The sequence below is a fragment of the Dendrobates tinctorius genome, unplaced genomic scaffold (assembly GCF_039654945.1).
Source record: "Dendrobates tinctorius isolate UK_male_01 unplaced genomic scaffold, ASM3965494v1 ptg000074l, whole genome shotgun sequence".
Classification (NCBI taxonomy): Eukaryota; Metazoa; Chordata; class Amphibia; order Anura; family Dendrobatidae; genus Dendrobates; species Dendrobates tinctorius.
Window position 1 is genome coordinate 16,342,085 of NW_027361742.1, and position 15,767 is coordinate 16,357,851.

General features: G+C 48.7%; 1 protein-coding gene across 1 annotated transcript in view; it reads right to left on the bottom strand.

Moving 5' to 3' along the window:
- The window catches only part of CDC73 (cell division cycle 73), a 122,485-nt gene extending 112,992 nt beyond the window's left edge, over window positions 1-9,493 (bottom strand). Inside the window, exon 1 of the mRNA XM_073582890.1 lies at window positions 9,176-9,493. Coding sequence (XP_073438991.1) covers window positions 9,176-9,306 — 131 coding nt within the window. The 5' untranslated portion in view covers window positions 9,307-9,493. The remainder of the gene's footprint in view (window positions 1-9,175) is intronic.
- Window positions 9,494-15,767: the final 6,274 nt, after the last annotated feature.

The window sequence follows — 15,767 nt, forward strand, 5'->3', positions numbered from 1 at the left end:
ACCCGGAAGCAGTTAGGTATATAGAACATACCGTGCAGTGCCTTTCTGAATCCTGCTCATGTAGGTATTCTTCACATGATCAGGTTTTATATACATTAGATAGGACTGCTCCGAAAAGGGTTACCGTGACGTGGTGGAGCAGCTTCGTATACATTTTTTGCAAAAAACGTATCAACTAAATACCCTGTTCTTGTTATCATTTTTTATTAGCATTGGCTGTCTACTGTTATGTATTTTTTACAACAGAGTATTTTTGCACGTTTGTCATACTGTGTTTTTTCTTTGTGTTTCAGTCTGTAGGTGGTGTGAACAGTTTCTTACTGACCTGTTCATTCTTTTGCATGTCACATGTGTTTTTAATCGACTAGAGTAATAATGTTTAGTACCGTGTTTCCCCGAAAGTAGGACCCCCCCGAAAGTAAGACAGGGTGGGGGTTACGGGGGGGTCCTTCAATGTAAGGCCTCCCCCGAATGTAAGGCAGGGTTGGGGGCCGCTGTGAAATGTAAGGCCCTTACCTTTGGGCCGCCGCTGTCCCCCATTGGGTCCCCAGGCTCCAGAGGTGTCCTCAGGTGCAGCTGGGCGGGTCCAGCGCTCATGGGGTTAACTCGCCGTGTTAACCCCGCAATCCGCCCAGCTCAACAGCTCATTGGCCGCCCCTGTTCCCCACGTCACCGCCGGCCCCCGGCTCGAGCACTGATTGGTCCAGCAGCTCGGGCTGTAATTGGCCGCCCCAGCCCCACGTCACCGCTGTTTCCCTGCTGATTGGCACAGCGTTCCCTGCAGCACAGGCCTTCCGCACCCACAGCCGCACCGCAGAGGAAAACGTCCAGCATTTAAAAACCAAGTAGGGAAACATGCACTGTATAGGGTATGGGGCTGTGTGCAGTGGGATACGGCACTGTTATGGGGTGTGGGGCTGTGTGCAGTGGGATACGGCACTGTTATGGGGTATAACAGCATGTTAATAAATGTTAATTTATTGGTTAAAAAGAAATTGTCATTTTTTTTCGGCTAATGTAAGACCTCCCCCGAAAGTAAGACAGGGTGGGACTTTTTGGGGTAAAATTAATGTAAGACAGGGTCTTACTTTCAGGGAAACACGGTAACAGTCTTGTTTCACAGATAAGATGTTCAGAGTAGATGGCGAACCAGAGATGGTGGTTGTCACCTGGAAGCAGTTAGGTATATAGGATATGATGTAGGAATAGCATAGACAAAGGTAATATAACTAAAGTTAGTTTGTAACATTTAAGAAGTGCCTCCCATAAAGGGAAGTTGTGTTATTGAATTTACCTGTTGACATGCATGTTCAAAAATTTTGTATGTTTCGGGGGGGGGGGGGGGAGAATGTGGCACCCCTGAGGGTCCAGTCGCCACAGAGGTACTGCACCTCATCCAGAGGTGTGGTGTCCCACCCTCAGGTAAGGAGGGAGCACCACCCAGGACTACTAACACTCGCACCCACACACTAGCTTAGTCAGGGCATCTGAGTGTACCCTTCGGGAGGATGGCCTCATCCCAGGCTGGCTAGGAAAGGGTGCTGAGGAATTAGTGGGGAAGGTAGGTAGAAGGGGAGGTGCTTAGGAAGTGGAGTGATTGAGGACATCCAATCAGTGACAGTGAGGTGACAGTTAATGGGAGGAGTTAGTGTGAGGAAAACGGAAGATTGTTCTGGAAAGATCCAGTCAGTCAGTCGGTGGACAGGACAGTGGAGAAGGACTGATGTGGGGAGAGTAAGGGACAGCAAGGCACCTTGAATAAGAAGAAAGCTCCTAAGACAATAGAAGGGGTCCTAGGGGCACGGATAGTGCGAAAGCCAACCGTGGGGCCCGTATCCTGGAAAGGACCAGGTCGCAGTAAAGGAGCCAGCACGAGGCTAGTGGAGAACTACAAGGCTCAGCTAGAAAGCCGGAGGCTGAGGTAACTTTACGTACCTCAGTGAAATCCACAAGCTTTCCTCAAAAAGGCAGCCATAGAGATAAAGGACCCCAGGGCCTGACCCATGTCGCTTGGTAAGGTCCGAGGCTGCTGCGTTGGGGACACTGCTTATGAAGGCGCAGGGCAGGAGAAAAAGGAGAGTAGCGCAGAGAGACGGCCAAGAAAGAAGAACATAAAGGAGTCCCAAAATGGTGTCATCAATCCACCTGAGAGTTTGCTGGACCCCTCCCCCGGAGGACACAGTACCAAGCGGGTCATCGTGTGCACAAGAATTGTGAGTAAAAACCCAAAAACTGCACCCAACTGTTTCCTTCGTGTTATTAACATCTCGCCTTTTTTACACCGCATTCACCATCACCGGCTCAACTGCCATGGGACACAGCTCTGCCTGTGGAGAGTTTCACCATCCCTGCTGCCCTAACACCGTTCCTGTGGATCTGCATTGCAGCGTCGGCTACCCTTGCCGAATACCACAGGTGGCGTCACGGTTCCCCTTTCCCTATGATTATCCTACCATCTTCCCCCTCATTGAACTTCCATCTACACTAGACACTCAGGGCCACGGACCGGGTCACTATCACCACCGTGACACACTTCCCCTTTAAAAGAGCCTGACCGGCCCAGTACCGAGTAACCTAAGGCACTGCAGGGCACTCCAACAGCAACCTACAACCCCTCTCTCCAAATGATGTTACCAGAAGCTAAGGCAAGATGGCTGCCACCACCATGAACAGAAATAAGACAAATACAACAAAAGGAATCTGTTTCACTAACTGGTTCGAACTATTAAAATGTAATAAAGATGACAAGTTTCCTAAAAGGGAACCCGTCAGAAGGATTGTGCAGTGTGTACAGTAACCTACAGTGTCAGGTCGGCGCCGTTATACTGATTAATGATACCTTGGTTGATGAAATCCATCTTGGTGGTTGCTTAATCATTATTTTCAGTTTTGAGTTAATATGTTTATGCTGTGGGCCAGCTTGTGGGTGGGGGGAGTTCTTCATGTGGTGCCCATATTAACTATTCATACTTAAGACTGCTGACACTGATCCCCTCACTGACTTTCACCCCTAGTTTACATAATGAATACATGTACATACTGAAGAAAAAAAAAAAAAAAAACTTTCTGCAGGCAGGTGCCAGCTGTGGCTCCTGTGCTGCCTCAATCGCTTTTGTACTGTGTTTATAATTAAATGTGGTTGAGGTTATCCTGTAAAAAAAAACAAAACAATCCATTTGAAAATGCCGCCCGCGCAGCAGCAGCTCTTGGTGTATATAGAGGTGATCCGATGGTTGCCATTGTGCAGGTGCCATCTTGCTAGAGAAAAAAAAAATTCCTCCTCCAAAACGGCACCTGCGTAATAGCAGCTATCGGCAATCGCGGCATACCATACTGTAATTTTCACCTTGTATGGTGAACGACGTTGACAATAACAATTTAAAAAATAAATGTTGCCAAAATTGCAGTTTGTTAATTTAGGCTAAAAATAAGTGATCAAAAATGTATTCTGTAATTATACTAAGCCTAACCTTCACGTAAGTGGACTTTTCTTTGTATCTGAATGCATGTTTAAAAAAAGGAAACCGTTTAACAAAAATGGGTAAGATTAAAAATAAGTGATCCAAAAGATGTATATATTCCAATATGGCACTATTAAAAACTACAGCTCGCTATGCAAACACAAGCCCATATACAGCTCCGTAACTATGAAAATGAAAGTTAGAGATCTTCTAATATGACGACCAAATAAGTGACTTCTTTTTCAAAAGTAGTAAAAAAAATCTAAAAATAAAAAGTATAGACTGGGTATCAGTCGTACCAACCTGCAGCAAAGTAACTAAAAATGTTTTAAAAATTTAAAGGAATTCCATAATGTTTATTTATGCTTATAACTAAAAGGGAAAAAAAAAAAAATTAAACTGTGATCAAAAAGTTGTTTAAATTAAAAAAATGATACAAAAAGCAAAATATATTAGTTTTTTTTTGTTACCAGCCTCGCAAGAGATAATAAAATGTCATTAAAAAGTCACGTGGACTACAAAATGGCACCAAGGAAAATGACAGCTTGTACGGCAAAAACTAAGGCTTCATATAGCCGCACTGATTGAAAGCAGCAAAACTTAAAGGGAATCTGTCACCCTTTTAACCCCCTATCAGCTGCCGGCATTGACATCAGGGGCTTATCTACAGCATTCTGTAACGCTGTAGATAAGCGCCCCCCCCCCCCCCCCCCGATGTAACCTGAAAGATAAGAAAAACATGTTAAGGCCCCTTTACACATAACGATGTCCCAGCGATCCCACCAACGATCCAACATGGATGGGATCGCTGGGACATCGTTGGACAGCCCCTCCAGCGATTAGGACCAGCGAGCAAGCTGGTTTCCAATGTAAACAGCGGGTATCCAGGAGCCACGGCTCCTGGATACCCAATGTTTACATTAGAAACCAGCGTCGCTGATCGCTGGTCTCTCGCGGCCACACGCAGCGATGCGTGCTGGCCAGCGGGAGACCAGCGATCAAAAAATGGCCCAGAACGATCGAGCACGATCAGCGATACCCGGCAGGGGGGCCGGTCGCTGATCCCCGTCACACACAGCGATCTCGGGTCGCTGTGTGTGTGATGGGGCTTTTAATTTCTACTGACCGCAAGGGGCGGTCTGGTCCGACGCCTCCCATCTTCATAGGATGACGTCCTCTTCTTCCCGTCCTGTAGTGGCTCTGGCGGAGGCGCACTGCTCTGCCCTGTTGAGGGCAGAGCAAGTTCTGCAGTGCGCAGGCGTAGGGAGAGGTCTGGCGCCTGCGCACTGCAGTATTCTGCTCTGGCCTCAACAGGGCAGAGCAGTGCGCCTGCGCCAGAGCCACTGCAGGACGGGAAGAAGAGGACGTCATCGTATGAAGATGGGAGGCGTCAGACCGGACTGCCCCCTGCGGTGAGTAGAATCTAAGGGCCCCGTCACACACAGCGAGATCGCTGATTTTGTGACGCATCAGCGATATCGCTGTGTGTGACAGGATCAGCGACCGGCCCCCCCTGCCGGGTATCGCTGATCGTGCACGATCGTCCTGGGTCATTTTTTGATCGTTGATCTCCCGCTGGCCAGCACGCATCGCTGCGTGTGGCAGAGAGAGACCAGCGATCAGCGACGCTGGACGCTGGTTTCTAATGTAAACATCGGGTATCCAGGAGCCGCGGCTCTTGGATACCCGTTGTTTACCCTAGAAACCAGCGCAATGCTGGTTTCCAAAGTAAACAGCGGGTATCCAAGAGCCGCGCAGCTCTTAGATACCCGCTGTTTACATTGGAAACCAGCTTGCTCGCTGGTCCTGATCGCTGGAGGGGCTGTCTATGTGACAGTTCACCAGCGATCAGCCTAACGATGTCCCAGCGATCCCATCCTTGTTAGATCGTTGGTGGGATCGCTGGGACATCGTTATGTGTAACGGGGCCTTAAAATGTTTTTCTTATCTTTCAGGTTACATCGGGGGCTTATCTACAGCATTACAGAATGCTGTAGATAAGTCCCCCCATGTCAATGCCTGCAGCTGATAGGGGGGAAAAAAAAAGGTGACAGATTCCCTTTAAGGTGGCCAGAGTATGGCGGTCCAAAAACAAATTTTTTTTCAAAGCGTATCAATTGTACAAAAGTTAAAAACTATATAAGAAAACCACGGTATATTATTTTGGTATCACCACATGTGTACTGACCCACAGAATAAGGTTAATGTATTATGCAGCCTGGCAAATAGAGAATTTAAAACCGCAAAAAAAAAAAAAAACCACCCAGTTTGAGAATTGTCTTTTTCTTTATGTTATTTGAAATAAAAAGAGTAAATGAAAGTTTTTACTAAGATACATGTATCCAAAATTATGCCCCTTACAAACTCATCCCAAACAAAAACAAGCCCAGAAAAAGTTATCACTTCAGGAACTCGACAATACAGCAGTAAAAAAAAAAAAAATCTGTCAAAGGCCAAAACTGGCTATGACACCATGGGGTTACGGAGCCATACAACATTCCGTTAAACTATGGAGGGCCTTCAACAATTTTTCAGTGACGTTTCCTGTTTTATTAACTGTGTGTGGCCCAAGCATTAGGACGCCCAAAGCAGAAGGGATTGTGTGTTCCAAGGCCAAGAACTGGATAGTTAACAAGGTTTCACAGTGCCCTTGTTGGCAGCTAGGCTTATATAGGTTATTTATATGTCCAGTATTGCTGTGTGTACAACCTCATTAGACAGAAGTCTTATAAAATGTGCGTCATACAACCAGAGAAAAGCACAACACTTATTAGAACACAGCTTTATCTGCATCCACAGCAACTAAAATCACAAACAAAACATTCAAACTTTGAACATTTTCCGCACAAGAACAAGCCCACTATAGTGGGGGCCTCCTGATCATGGCTGCCTCCAGATATCGAAGAAACGCAAAACCACACAAGTTGCATTTCAATGAGTCCAATCCTCTTTTCCTCACACTGAAGAAAAATCTAAACTAGGAGCTCTGCCTGTGGTTTATTCTTATCGGCCTGATCATATGGAAAGATTAGTGGCATCACATATTTAAATGGATCAATCAAAATTTTCAACATGATCCTGGAGAGCCCCAGATACAAGTGTAAGGCACAGAAAGCAAGGAAAGGGGCAAACTGCAGCCAACTTTAGGTAGGGGCAGACTGGGTGGAAGCAGCCTAACATCACCCTCCAGGAGCTGCCTGGACTGACAGCTGAACACACTGGACCAATACGACTGACAGCTGCCACCTACAGCGTTCTACAATGGCATATGATATGACAGGCTAGGTTGAGATTTGCAGATGTCAGAGCTGCGGAGGGCTGCGTAGTTACTCCATTCATCTCCGCCTACGTCTGCATGCGGCCTGCGTACCTATCTTTAATATTGGGTATGCAGGCCATGCGGATGTGTCCGCATGCATCGTTTTGATGCTGCTGCGATCGCAACAAAATGCAACATGTTGCGTTAGGCGCAGCATCAAAACAACGCATGCGCAGGTATCCGCATACATTCATCACTGGCACCCAGTCCTGGTGCCGTCCAGGGCTCCTCGCCTTTCTGGAGACGCGGAACATTCTCTCTCTCGCTGTCATCCATGGAACTAGCACAACACAATAATAGCACGTCAAACGCAACATGTTGCATTTTGTTGCGGTCGCCGCAGCGTCAAAACGACCCATGCAGACGCATCCATCCACATGGCCTGCGTACCTAAAGTTAAGATAGGTACGCAGGCCGCATGCAGACATAGGCGGAGCTGAACGGAGGAGCTTCATGGAGTAACTACACAGCCCTCCGCAGCTCTGACACCCACAAATCTGAACCTAGCCCAACACCTTTCTTGTTAGTGGGAGCCCCGCATCACACACACACCCCAGGTCCTCATGGACACGCGAGAGCCCCACGTACACACACACACAGCAGTACACGGGAGCCCCCCCCCCCCCGTCTCACTCACACACACACAGCAGTACACCCCCCCCCCCCCCGTCTCACTCACACAGCAGTGCACGGGAGCCCCCCCCCCCCCCGTCTCACACACACAGCAGTACACGGGAGCCCCCCCGTCTCACACACACAGCAGTACACGGGAGCCCCCCCCCCCCGTCTCACACACACAGCAGTACACGGGAGCCCCCCCCCGTCTCACACACACAGCAGTACACGGGAGCCCCCCCCGTCTCACACACACAGCAGTACACGGGAGCCCCCCCCGTCTCACACACACAGCAGTACACGGGAGCCCCCCCCGTCTCACACACACAGCAGTACACGGGAGCCCCCCCCGTCTCACACACACAGCAGTACACGGGAGCCCCCCCCCGTCTCACACACACAGCAGTACACGGGAGCCCCCCCCCCTGTCTCACACACACAGCAGTACACGGGAGCCCCCCCCCCTGTCTCACACACACACAGCAGTACACGGGAGCCCCCCCCGTCTCACACACACACAGCAGTACACGGGAGCCCCCCCCGTCTCACACACACACACACAGCAGTACACGGGAGCCCCCCCCGTCTCACACACACACAGCAGTACACGGGAGCCCCCCCGTCTCACACACACACACAGCAGTACACGGGAGCCCCCCCGTCTCACACACACACACAGCAGTACACGGGAGCCCCCCCGTCTCACACACACACACAGCAGTACACGGGAGCCCCCCCGTCTCACACACACACACAGCAGTACACGGGAGCCCCCCCGTCTCACACACACACACAGCAGTACACGGGAGCCCCCCCGTCTCACACACACACACAGCAGTACACGGGAGCCCCCCCGTCTCACACACACACAGCAGTACACGGGAGCCCCCCCCCCCCCCCGTCTCACACACAGCAGTACACGGGAGCCCCCCCCCGTCTCACACACAGCAGTACACGGGAGCCCCCCCCCGTCTCACACACAGCAGTACACGGGAGCCCCCCCCCGTCTCACACACAGCAGTACACGGGAGCCCCCCCCGTCTCACACACAGCAGTACACGGGAGCCCCCCCCGTCTCACACACAGCAGTACACGGGAGCCCCCCCCGTCTCACACACAGCAGTACACGGGAGCCCCCCCCCGTCTCACACACAGCAGTACACGGGAGCCCCCCCGTCTCACACAAACACACAGCAGTACACGGGAGCCCCCCCCCGTCTCACACACACACACACAGCAGTACACGGGAGCCCCCCCCGTCTCACACACACACACAGCAGTACACGGGAGCCCCCCCCGTCTCACACACACACACAGCAGTACACGGGAGCCCCCCCCGTCTCACACACACACAGCAGTACACGGGAGCCCCCCCCGTCTCACACACACACAGCAGTACACGGGAGCCCCCCCCGTCTCACACACACACACACACACACACACAGCAGTACACGGGAGCCCCCCCGTCACACACACACACACACTAGCCCCACTTCACTCTCACAGGGTGCAGTACACGGTAGCTCCCCGTCTCTCACACGCACACACACACACACACACACACACACACACACACACAGCAGTACACGGTAGCTCCCCGTCTCTCACACGCACACACACACACACAGCAGTACACGGTAGCCCCCCCGTCTCACACACACTAGCCCCACTTCACTCTCACAGGGTGCAGTACACGAAAGCCCCCCGTCTCACACACGGTGCAGTACACGGAAGTCCCGCACCAGCAGGTCCGCTCACACACGGCGCCTCTATCACTCACCCCCAGATAACATAGTTCGTCTTGACGTTCTTAGGCCAAGAAAACTCCCCGAATATAACTTCATCTCCTTTGACGTTAATATCCTTCTTCTGGATGTTGTACTGACGCAGAACGCTCAGCACGTCCGCCATCTTCTCCTCCTCCTCCTGACTGCTCTGGCCGCAGCAAGGACCCCACCAGAAGAGCTGACTGGAGGAAGCGCCTGATTCGTCCGCGGTAAGGACCCATGTGCATAAGCTGCCTTGAGAACTGCCTGTCGCTGGAAGCACCAGCACAACATAGGCGGCTTAGTCGAAGCCTGATTTCTCGGATCTACTGTGCGCATGCGCAGTCTGCACGTGTGTATTTGTTTTCTGTGGAGTTTCGTGTTTCCTGTAGCTTCTTGCTTTTCTGGGTTCCGTGTGCTATTTGTTGCGGGCGCATGCGTGTATCCCTCCATGATACTGGGCTAAGCCTCGGCCTGCAGCTGCTCAGTCATATATACAGTGACACCTGCACTATACCAGAGAGAAACAGCCGCTCGTGTGGTCTTGCAGATAGTGCTAGAGTTTATTCACCACAGGGTAATACAGATAGAGTGATAATAAGGTACGAGGTTAATGACGCATGTACCCCGCTAACCTCGTACCCCGCTAACCTCGTACCCCGCTAACCTCGTACCTCGCTAACCTCATACCCCGCTAACCTCATACCCCGCTAACCTCATACCCCACTAACCTCTTACCTCACTAACCTTGTACTTCACTAATCTCATACCCCGCTAACCTCGTACCCCGCTAACCTCGTACCCCGCTAACCTCGTACCTCGCTAACCTCATACCCCACTAACCTCGTACCCCGCTAACTCGTACCTCGCTAACCTCATACCCCGCTAACCTCGTACCTCCCTAACCTCATACCCCACTAACCTCGTACCTCACTAACCTCGTACTCCACTAACCTCTTACCTCACTAACCTTGTACTTCACTAATCTCATACCCCACTAACCTCGTACCTCACTAACCTCGTACCCCACTAACCTCTTACCTCACTAACCTTGTACTTCACTAACCTCATACCCCACTAACCTCGTACCCCACTAACCTCATACCCCACTAACCTCGTACCTCACTAACCTCGTACCTCACTAAACTCGTACTCCACTAACCTCTTACCTCACTAACCTTGTACTTCACTAACCTCATACCCCACTAACCTAGTACCTCACTAACATCGTACCCCGCTAGCCTCGTACCTCGCTAACCTCATACCCCGCTAACCTCGTACCTCGCTAACCCCCTACCCCACTAACATCGTACCCCGCTAACCTCGTACCTCCCTAACCTCATACCCCACTAACCTCGTACCTCACTAACCTCGTACCCCACTAACCTCTTACCTCACTAACCTTGTACTTCACTAACCTCATACCCCACTAACCTCGTACCTCACTAACCTCGTACTCCACTAACCTCTTACCTCACTAACCTCTTACCTCACTAACCTCTTACCTCACTAACCTCGTACTTCACTAACCTAGTACCTCACTAACCTCTTACCCCACTAACCTCATACCTCACTAACTGCAAATCCTCTCTCCAAACCATCCTGAATGAAGCGATCGTTCTCATCTTTTTATGTAGCCTGTTGTGAGTTCATTTTCCCCTTCACTACTGAGGCCCGAGGAACTCCCTCTTCTGGTGAAGATAGGTAGTGAGCCTGATTGTCAAACACCTGGGGCTGATGATGATGACTGGCAGAGTGGAGTTAATGACTGGATATAAGGCTGCCGACGCCCTTCTGGCCTGCGGGTGATTTCTCTGTGGACTTCTAGGAAACCAGTCTGATTCCTGCTCATCTAAAGCTAAGATTTCTGCTTTGCCTTTTTGCATTAGTGTTTTGTTTTTCTGGATTCTGCCATTCCCTGCTGGGGTGAGCTGAATCTCCTTTTGCCTGTTGCACTGTCTTCAGAATATTCCTGAGTACTGACATAGCCTTTTTGAAGCCTAGCGTCTTCAGGGCCTTTGTTACTATCAGTTTGTTGGCTCTTATTTTCATAGGGTTTTTTACGGATTGCAGACAGCAGCCTTCCTGTCCTTTCCTATCTAAGCTAGCTTGGGCCCCATCTTTGCTCTGTCTATCTTTCTGTCTGTGTTTTGTGCTTTCTTCTTGCTTCACCGTCATATGTGGGGGGCTGCCTTTTGCTTTGGGGTCTGCTCTGGGGCAGTTTAGATTTCCCTTTCTGTCTTTAGGCTATGTAGTCCTCCGGCTGTGATCGAGGGGCCTAGGGCATCGTAGGAGCCCCCCACGGCTACTGCTAGTTGTGTTGATAGGTTCAGGGGTCTGCAATCCGATAGCTGCCAACTTCTCTGGTTTTCTGGACTTAGCTAGCATTTCTATTTTTGCCTCCTACGGTGACTCAATCATAACAGAATCACCCGCCATACCGCAGATCCTAGGGTACTCAATTGCAGGAAAGAATTGTATAAAAAAAAAAAATAAGGGTGTGTATATTTTTTCCTCTATATCTCTGAGGCCGTAGGGGGAATTTTTTTTTTTCTCTCAATGGAGATAAAGCAATTGTCTGATCGTGTGGAGCAGCTCGCTACGGAAGTGCGGGGAATTTCCGCCTACCTTTCTCATTCACATGCTGCTGAACCAAAGATTCCTACACCTGATGTATTTTTTGGGGATCGGTCTAAATTTTTGAATTTCAAAAATAATTGTAAATTATTTTTTGCCTTGAAGCCTAACTCGTCAGGGAGCTCCGCGCAGCAGGTTAAAATTGTCTTCTCTTTGCTGCGTGGCGATCCCCAGGATTGGGCGTTTTCTTTGAAACCAGATGATCCTATTCTGACTAATGTGAACGCATTTTTTCAGGCCTTGGGGTTGTTGTATGACGAACATAATGCCATTGATCAGGCTGAAAAGACCCTGCTGGCATTGAACCAGGGTCGTGATTCTGCAGAATTGTACTGTCAAAAATTCCGAAAGTGGGCAGTACTTACTACCTGGAATGATAATGCCTTGGCTGCTCTCTTTCGGAAGGGGTTGTCAGAAGCCATAAAAGATACTATGGTGGGATTTCCTGTTCCCTCTGGTCTTGACGATTCTATGTCTTTAGCCATTCAGGTTGATCGGCGTTTACGCGAACGCAGAGCTGCACGAGAGGTGTTGCCACCTGTTGAACAGATGTCTGAACCTATGCAATGTGATAGAGTTTTTTCCAGAGAGCAGCGTCAGGAGTTCCGAAGGCGTAATAAGTTGTGTTTTTCCTGTGGAGATGCCTCGCATATTATTTCTGTCTGTCCTAAACGCGAGAAACGCCTTGCACACACGTTTTCTGTTGGTGGTGTTCAACCTAAGTTTCTTCTGGCTATTACTCTGATCTGCTCCCTGTCCACATTTTCCGCCAAGGCTTTTGTGGATTCTGGAGCAGCTCTAAACCTAATGGACTTGAATTTTGCTAAACGTTGTGGATTTCCGATGACACCTCTGCAGACGCCTATCCCTTTGAGGGGGATTGATGCTACTCCTTTGGCTAAAAATAAACCTCAGTTTTGGACCCAGGTGGTAATGCGGGTCGCCCCAGACCATCAAGAAAATTGCAGGTTTTTGGTGTTACATAATCTGCATGATACTATTGTTCTGGGGTTTCCCTGGTTACAAATTCATAATCCAGTTTTGGATTGGAAATCTGTGTCTGTGGTGAGTTGGGGTTGTCGGTGTGCCTTTAGTGAGGCTCCAGTGTTTTCCACCTCTCCTCAGTCGCATGATGTTCCTGATTATTTGGCGGACTTTTATGATGTATTTAGTGAGAATGAGTCTGCGTCTCTGCCTCCTCATAGGAGTTATGACTGTGCAATTGAGCTGAACCCGGGGTGTAAATTCCCCAAGGGTCGGCTTTTCAATTTATCTGTACCCGAGCACGAGGCTATGCGATCCTATATTAAGGAGGCGTTGGAGAAGGGTCATATTAGACCATCCTCGTCACCCTTAGGTGCCGTTTTTTTTTTTTTTGTAGCCAAAAAGGATGGATCATTAAGACCTTGTATTGATTATCGTGCTCTCAACAAAATTACTGTTAAATATCAGTATCCGTTACCCCTGATTTCTGATCTATTCTCCAGAGTTAAAGGTGCTTGCTGGTTTACCAAGCTTGACCTCAGGGGGGCGTATAATCTTATTCGCATTAAGCATGGGGATGAATGGAAGACGGCGATTAATACTCCGGAGGGACATTTTGAGTACCTGGTGATGCCTTTTGGGCTCACTAATGCCCCTTCTGTCTTCCAGTGCTTCATGAACGATATTTTCCGAGATTTTGTCGATAAATTTTTGATTATCTATCTGGATGATATTTTGATCTTCTCCAAGGATTGGGATTCTCATGTGGAACATATTCGGACTGTGTTCCGGATCTTGAGGGAGAATTCCCTGTGTGTCAAAGGATCTAAATGCCTTTTTGGAGTACAGAGGATTTCTTTTTTGGGATTTATTTTGTCCCCGTCAACTATTGAAATGGACCCGGCCAAGGTACAGGCCATTTACGATTGGGTACAGCCCACTTCTTTGAAAACCCTCCAGAAGTTTTTGGGTTTTGCTAATTTTTATCGGAAATTTATAGCAAAATTTTCTAGTATTGCCAAGCCATTGACTGATTTGACTAAGAAGGGTGCTGATGTGTTAAATTGGTCTCCGGAGGCTGTTTCTTCCTTTCAGGAGCTGAAGCGAAGATTCACCTCCGCCCCGGTTTTGCGGCAACCTGATGTCTCACTTCCGTTCCAAGTAGAGGTGGATGCTTCTGTTATTGGTGCAGGAGCTGTTTTGTCCCAATAGGATCCTGTAACATCTAAAATGAATCCCTGTGCTTTCTTTTCCCGAAAGTTCTCCCCATCTGAACGTAACTATGATGTGGGGAATCGGGAACTGTTAGCCATGAAATGGGCATTTGAGGAGTGGAGACATTGGTTGGAGGAAGCTAAGCATCAAGTCGTGGTCCTCACTGACCACAAGAATTTGATTTACCTAGAGTCGGCTAAGCGCTTGAACCCTAGACAGGCTAGGTGGGCCTTGTTTTTTACACGTTTTGATTTTGTGGTTTCTTTTCTTCCTGGAACTAAGAATGTCAAGGCTGACGCCCTCTCTAGGAGCTTCTTTGCTGATTCTCCTGTGGTGACCAAGCCTGCTACCATCTTAGGCGAAGGGGTAGTTCTTTCTGCCATCTCGCCCGATTTGAGACGTGCTCTGGAAGAGTTCCAGGAGGACAAACCTGAGCGTTGTCCCAGTGGAAAGTTGTATGTTCCTGACCAGTGGAAGAAGAGAGTGATGTCTGAAGTTCATTGCTCTGCTTTGGCTGGTCATCCAGGTATTTTTGGTACTAGAGATCTGGTGAGTCGGTCTTTTTGGTGGCCCTCCTTGTCTCGTGATGTCAGGAATTTTGTGCAGTCCTGTGGGATGTGCTCCCGGTCTAAATCGTGTTCTCGCTCTAGTGGGTTGTTGATGCCTTTGCCTGTCCCCAAGAGGCCATGGACCCATATTTCAATGGATTTCATCTCTGATATGCCTGTCTCTCAAAGGATGACTGTTATTTGGGTGATTTGTGATAGGTTCTCTAAGATGGTTCATCTTGTACCACTCCCTAAGTTGCCGTCTTCCTCTGAATTGGTGCCCCTGTTTTTACAACAGGTGGTTCGCTTGCACGGGATTCCTGAGAACATTGTATCTGACAGAGGAGTCCAGTTTGTGTCTAGATTTTGGAGAACTTTCTGTTCCAAGCTAGGAATTCAGTTGTCCTTCTCCTCTGCTTTTCACCCTCAGACCAATGGGCAGACAGAGAGAACAAACCAGACCTTGGAGTCATATTTGAGATGTTTTATTTCTGCTGATCAGGATGATTGGGTTTCATTTTTGCCCTTGGCCGAATTTGCTTTAAATAATAGAGCTAGTTCTGCCACTTTGATGTCACCTTTTTTTTGTAACTTTGGGTTTCATCCTCGATTTTCTTCAGGGCAGGTGGAGCCCTCTGCCTGCCCAGGTGTTGACACTGTGGTGGAGAGAATGCACCAGATCTGGGACCAAGTGGTAGATAAGTTATCTCTCTCCCAGGAAAAGGCCCAGCGGTTTTCCAACCGACATAGGACCATTGGTCCCCAGTTTAAGGTTGGTGATATGGTGTGGTTATCAAAAAATATTGCTATGAAGGTGGCTTCTCCTAAGTTTAAGCCTAGATTTATTGGACCTTACAAGATTTTGGAGATTACACAGGTCAACGAAAAAAAATTTTTTTTCTGGTGTCCAAAATATTTTAATGAATTTGGGGTATTTTTGGGGTGCTGATTCTGAATATGTCATCAGTTTTGCCAGATTGGCTCAAGTTTTTGAGATTTTTGGTATCTTATTTATAGCACTTGTTGGTAAATGCGACGCATCATCTCATTAATTTCTTTGGATTAGTACTTGAACTGAGCAGTTCTCAATATAGTTTTGTGTTAATTAGTGTTCTAAAAGTTTGTTCATAGCTTGATTTTTGCACTAACTTTATGTTGTTGTCTGTTTTCCAGTGAAAAGCATGAACTCATCATGAAGAAGTTGTCTTAACGATCCAGACTC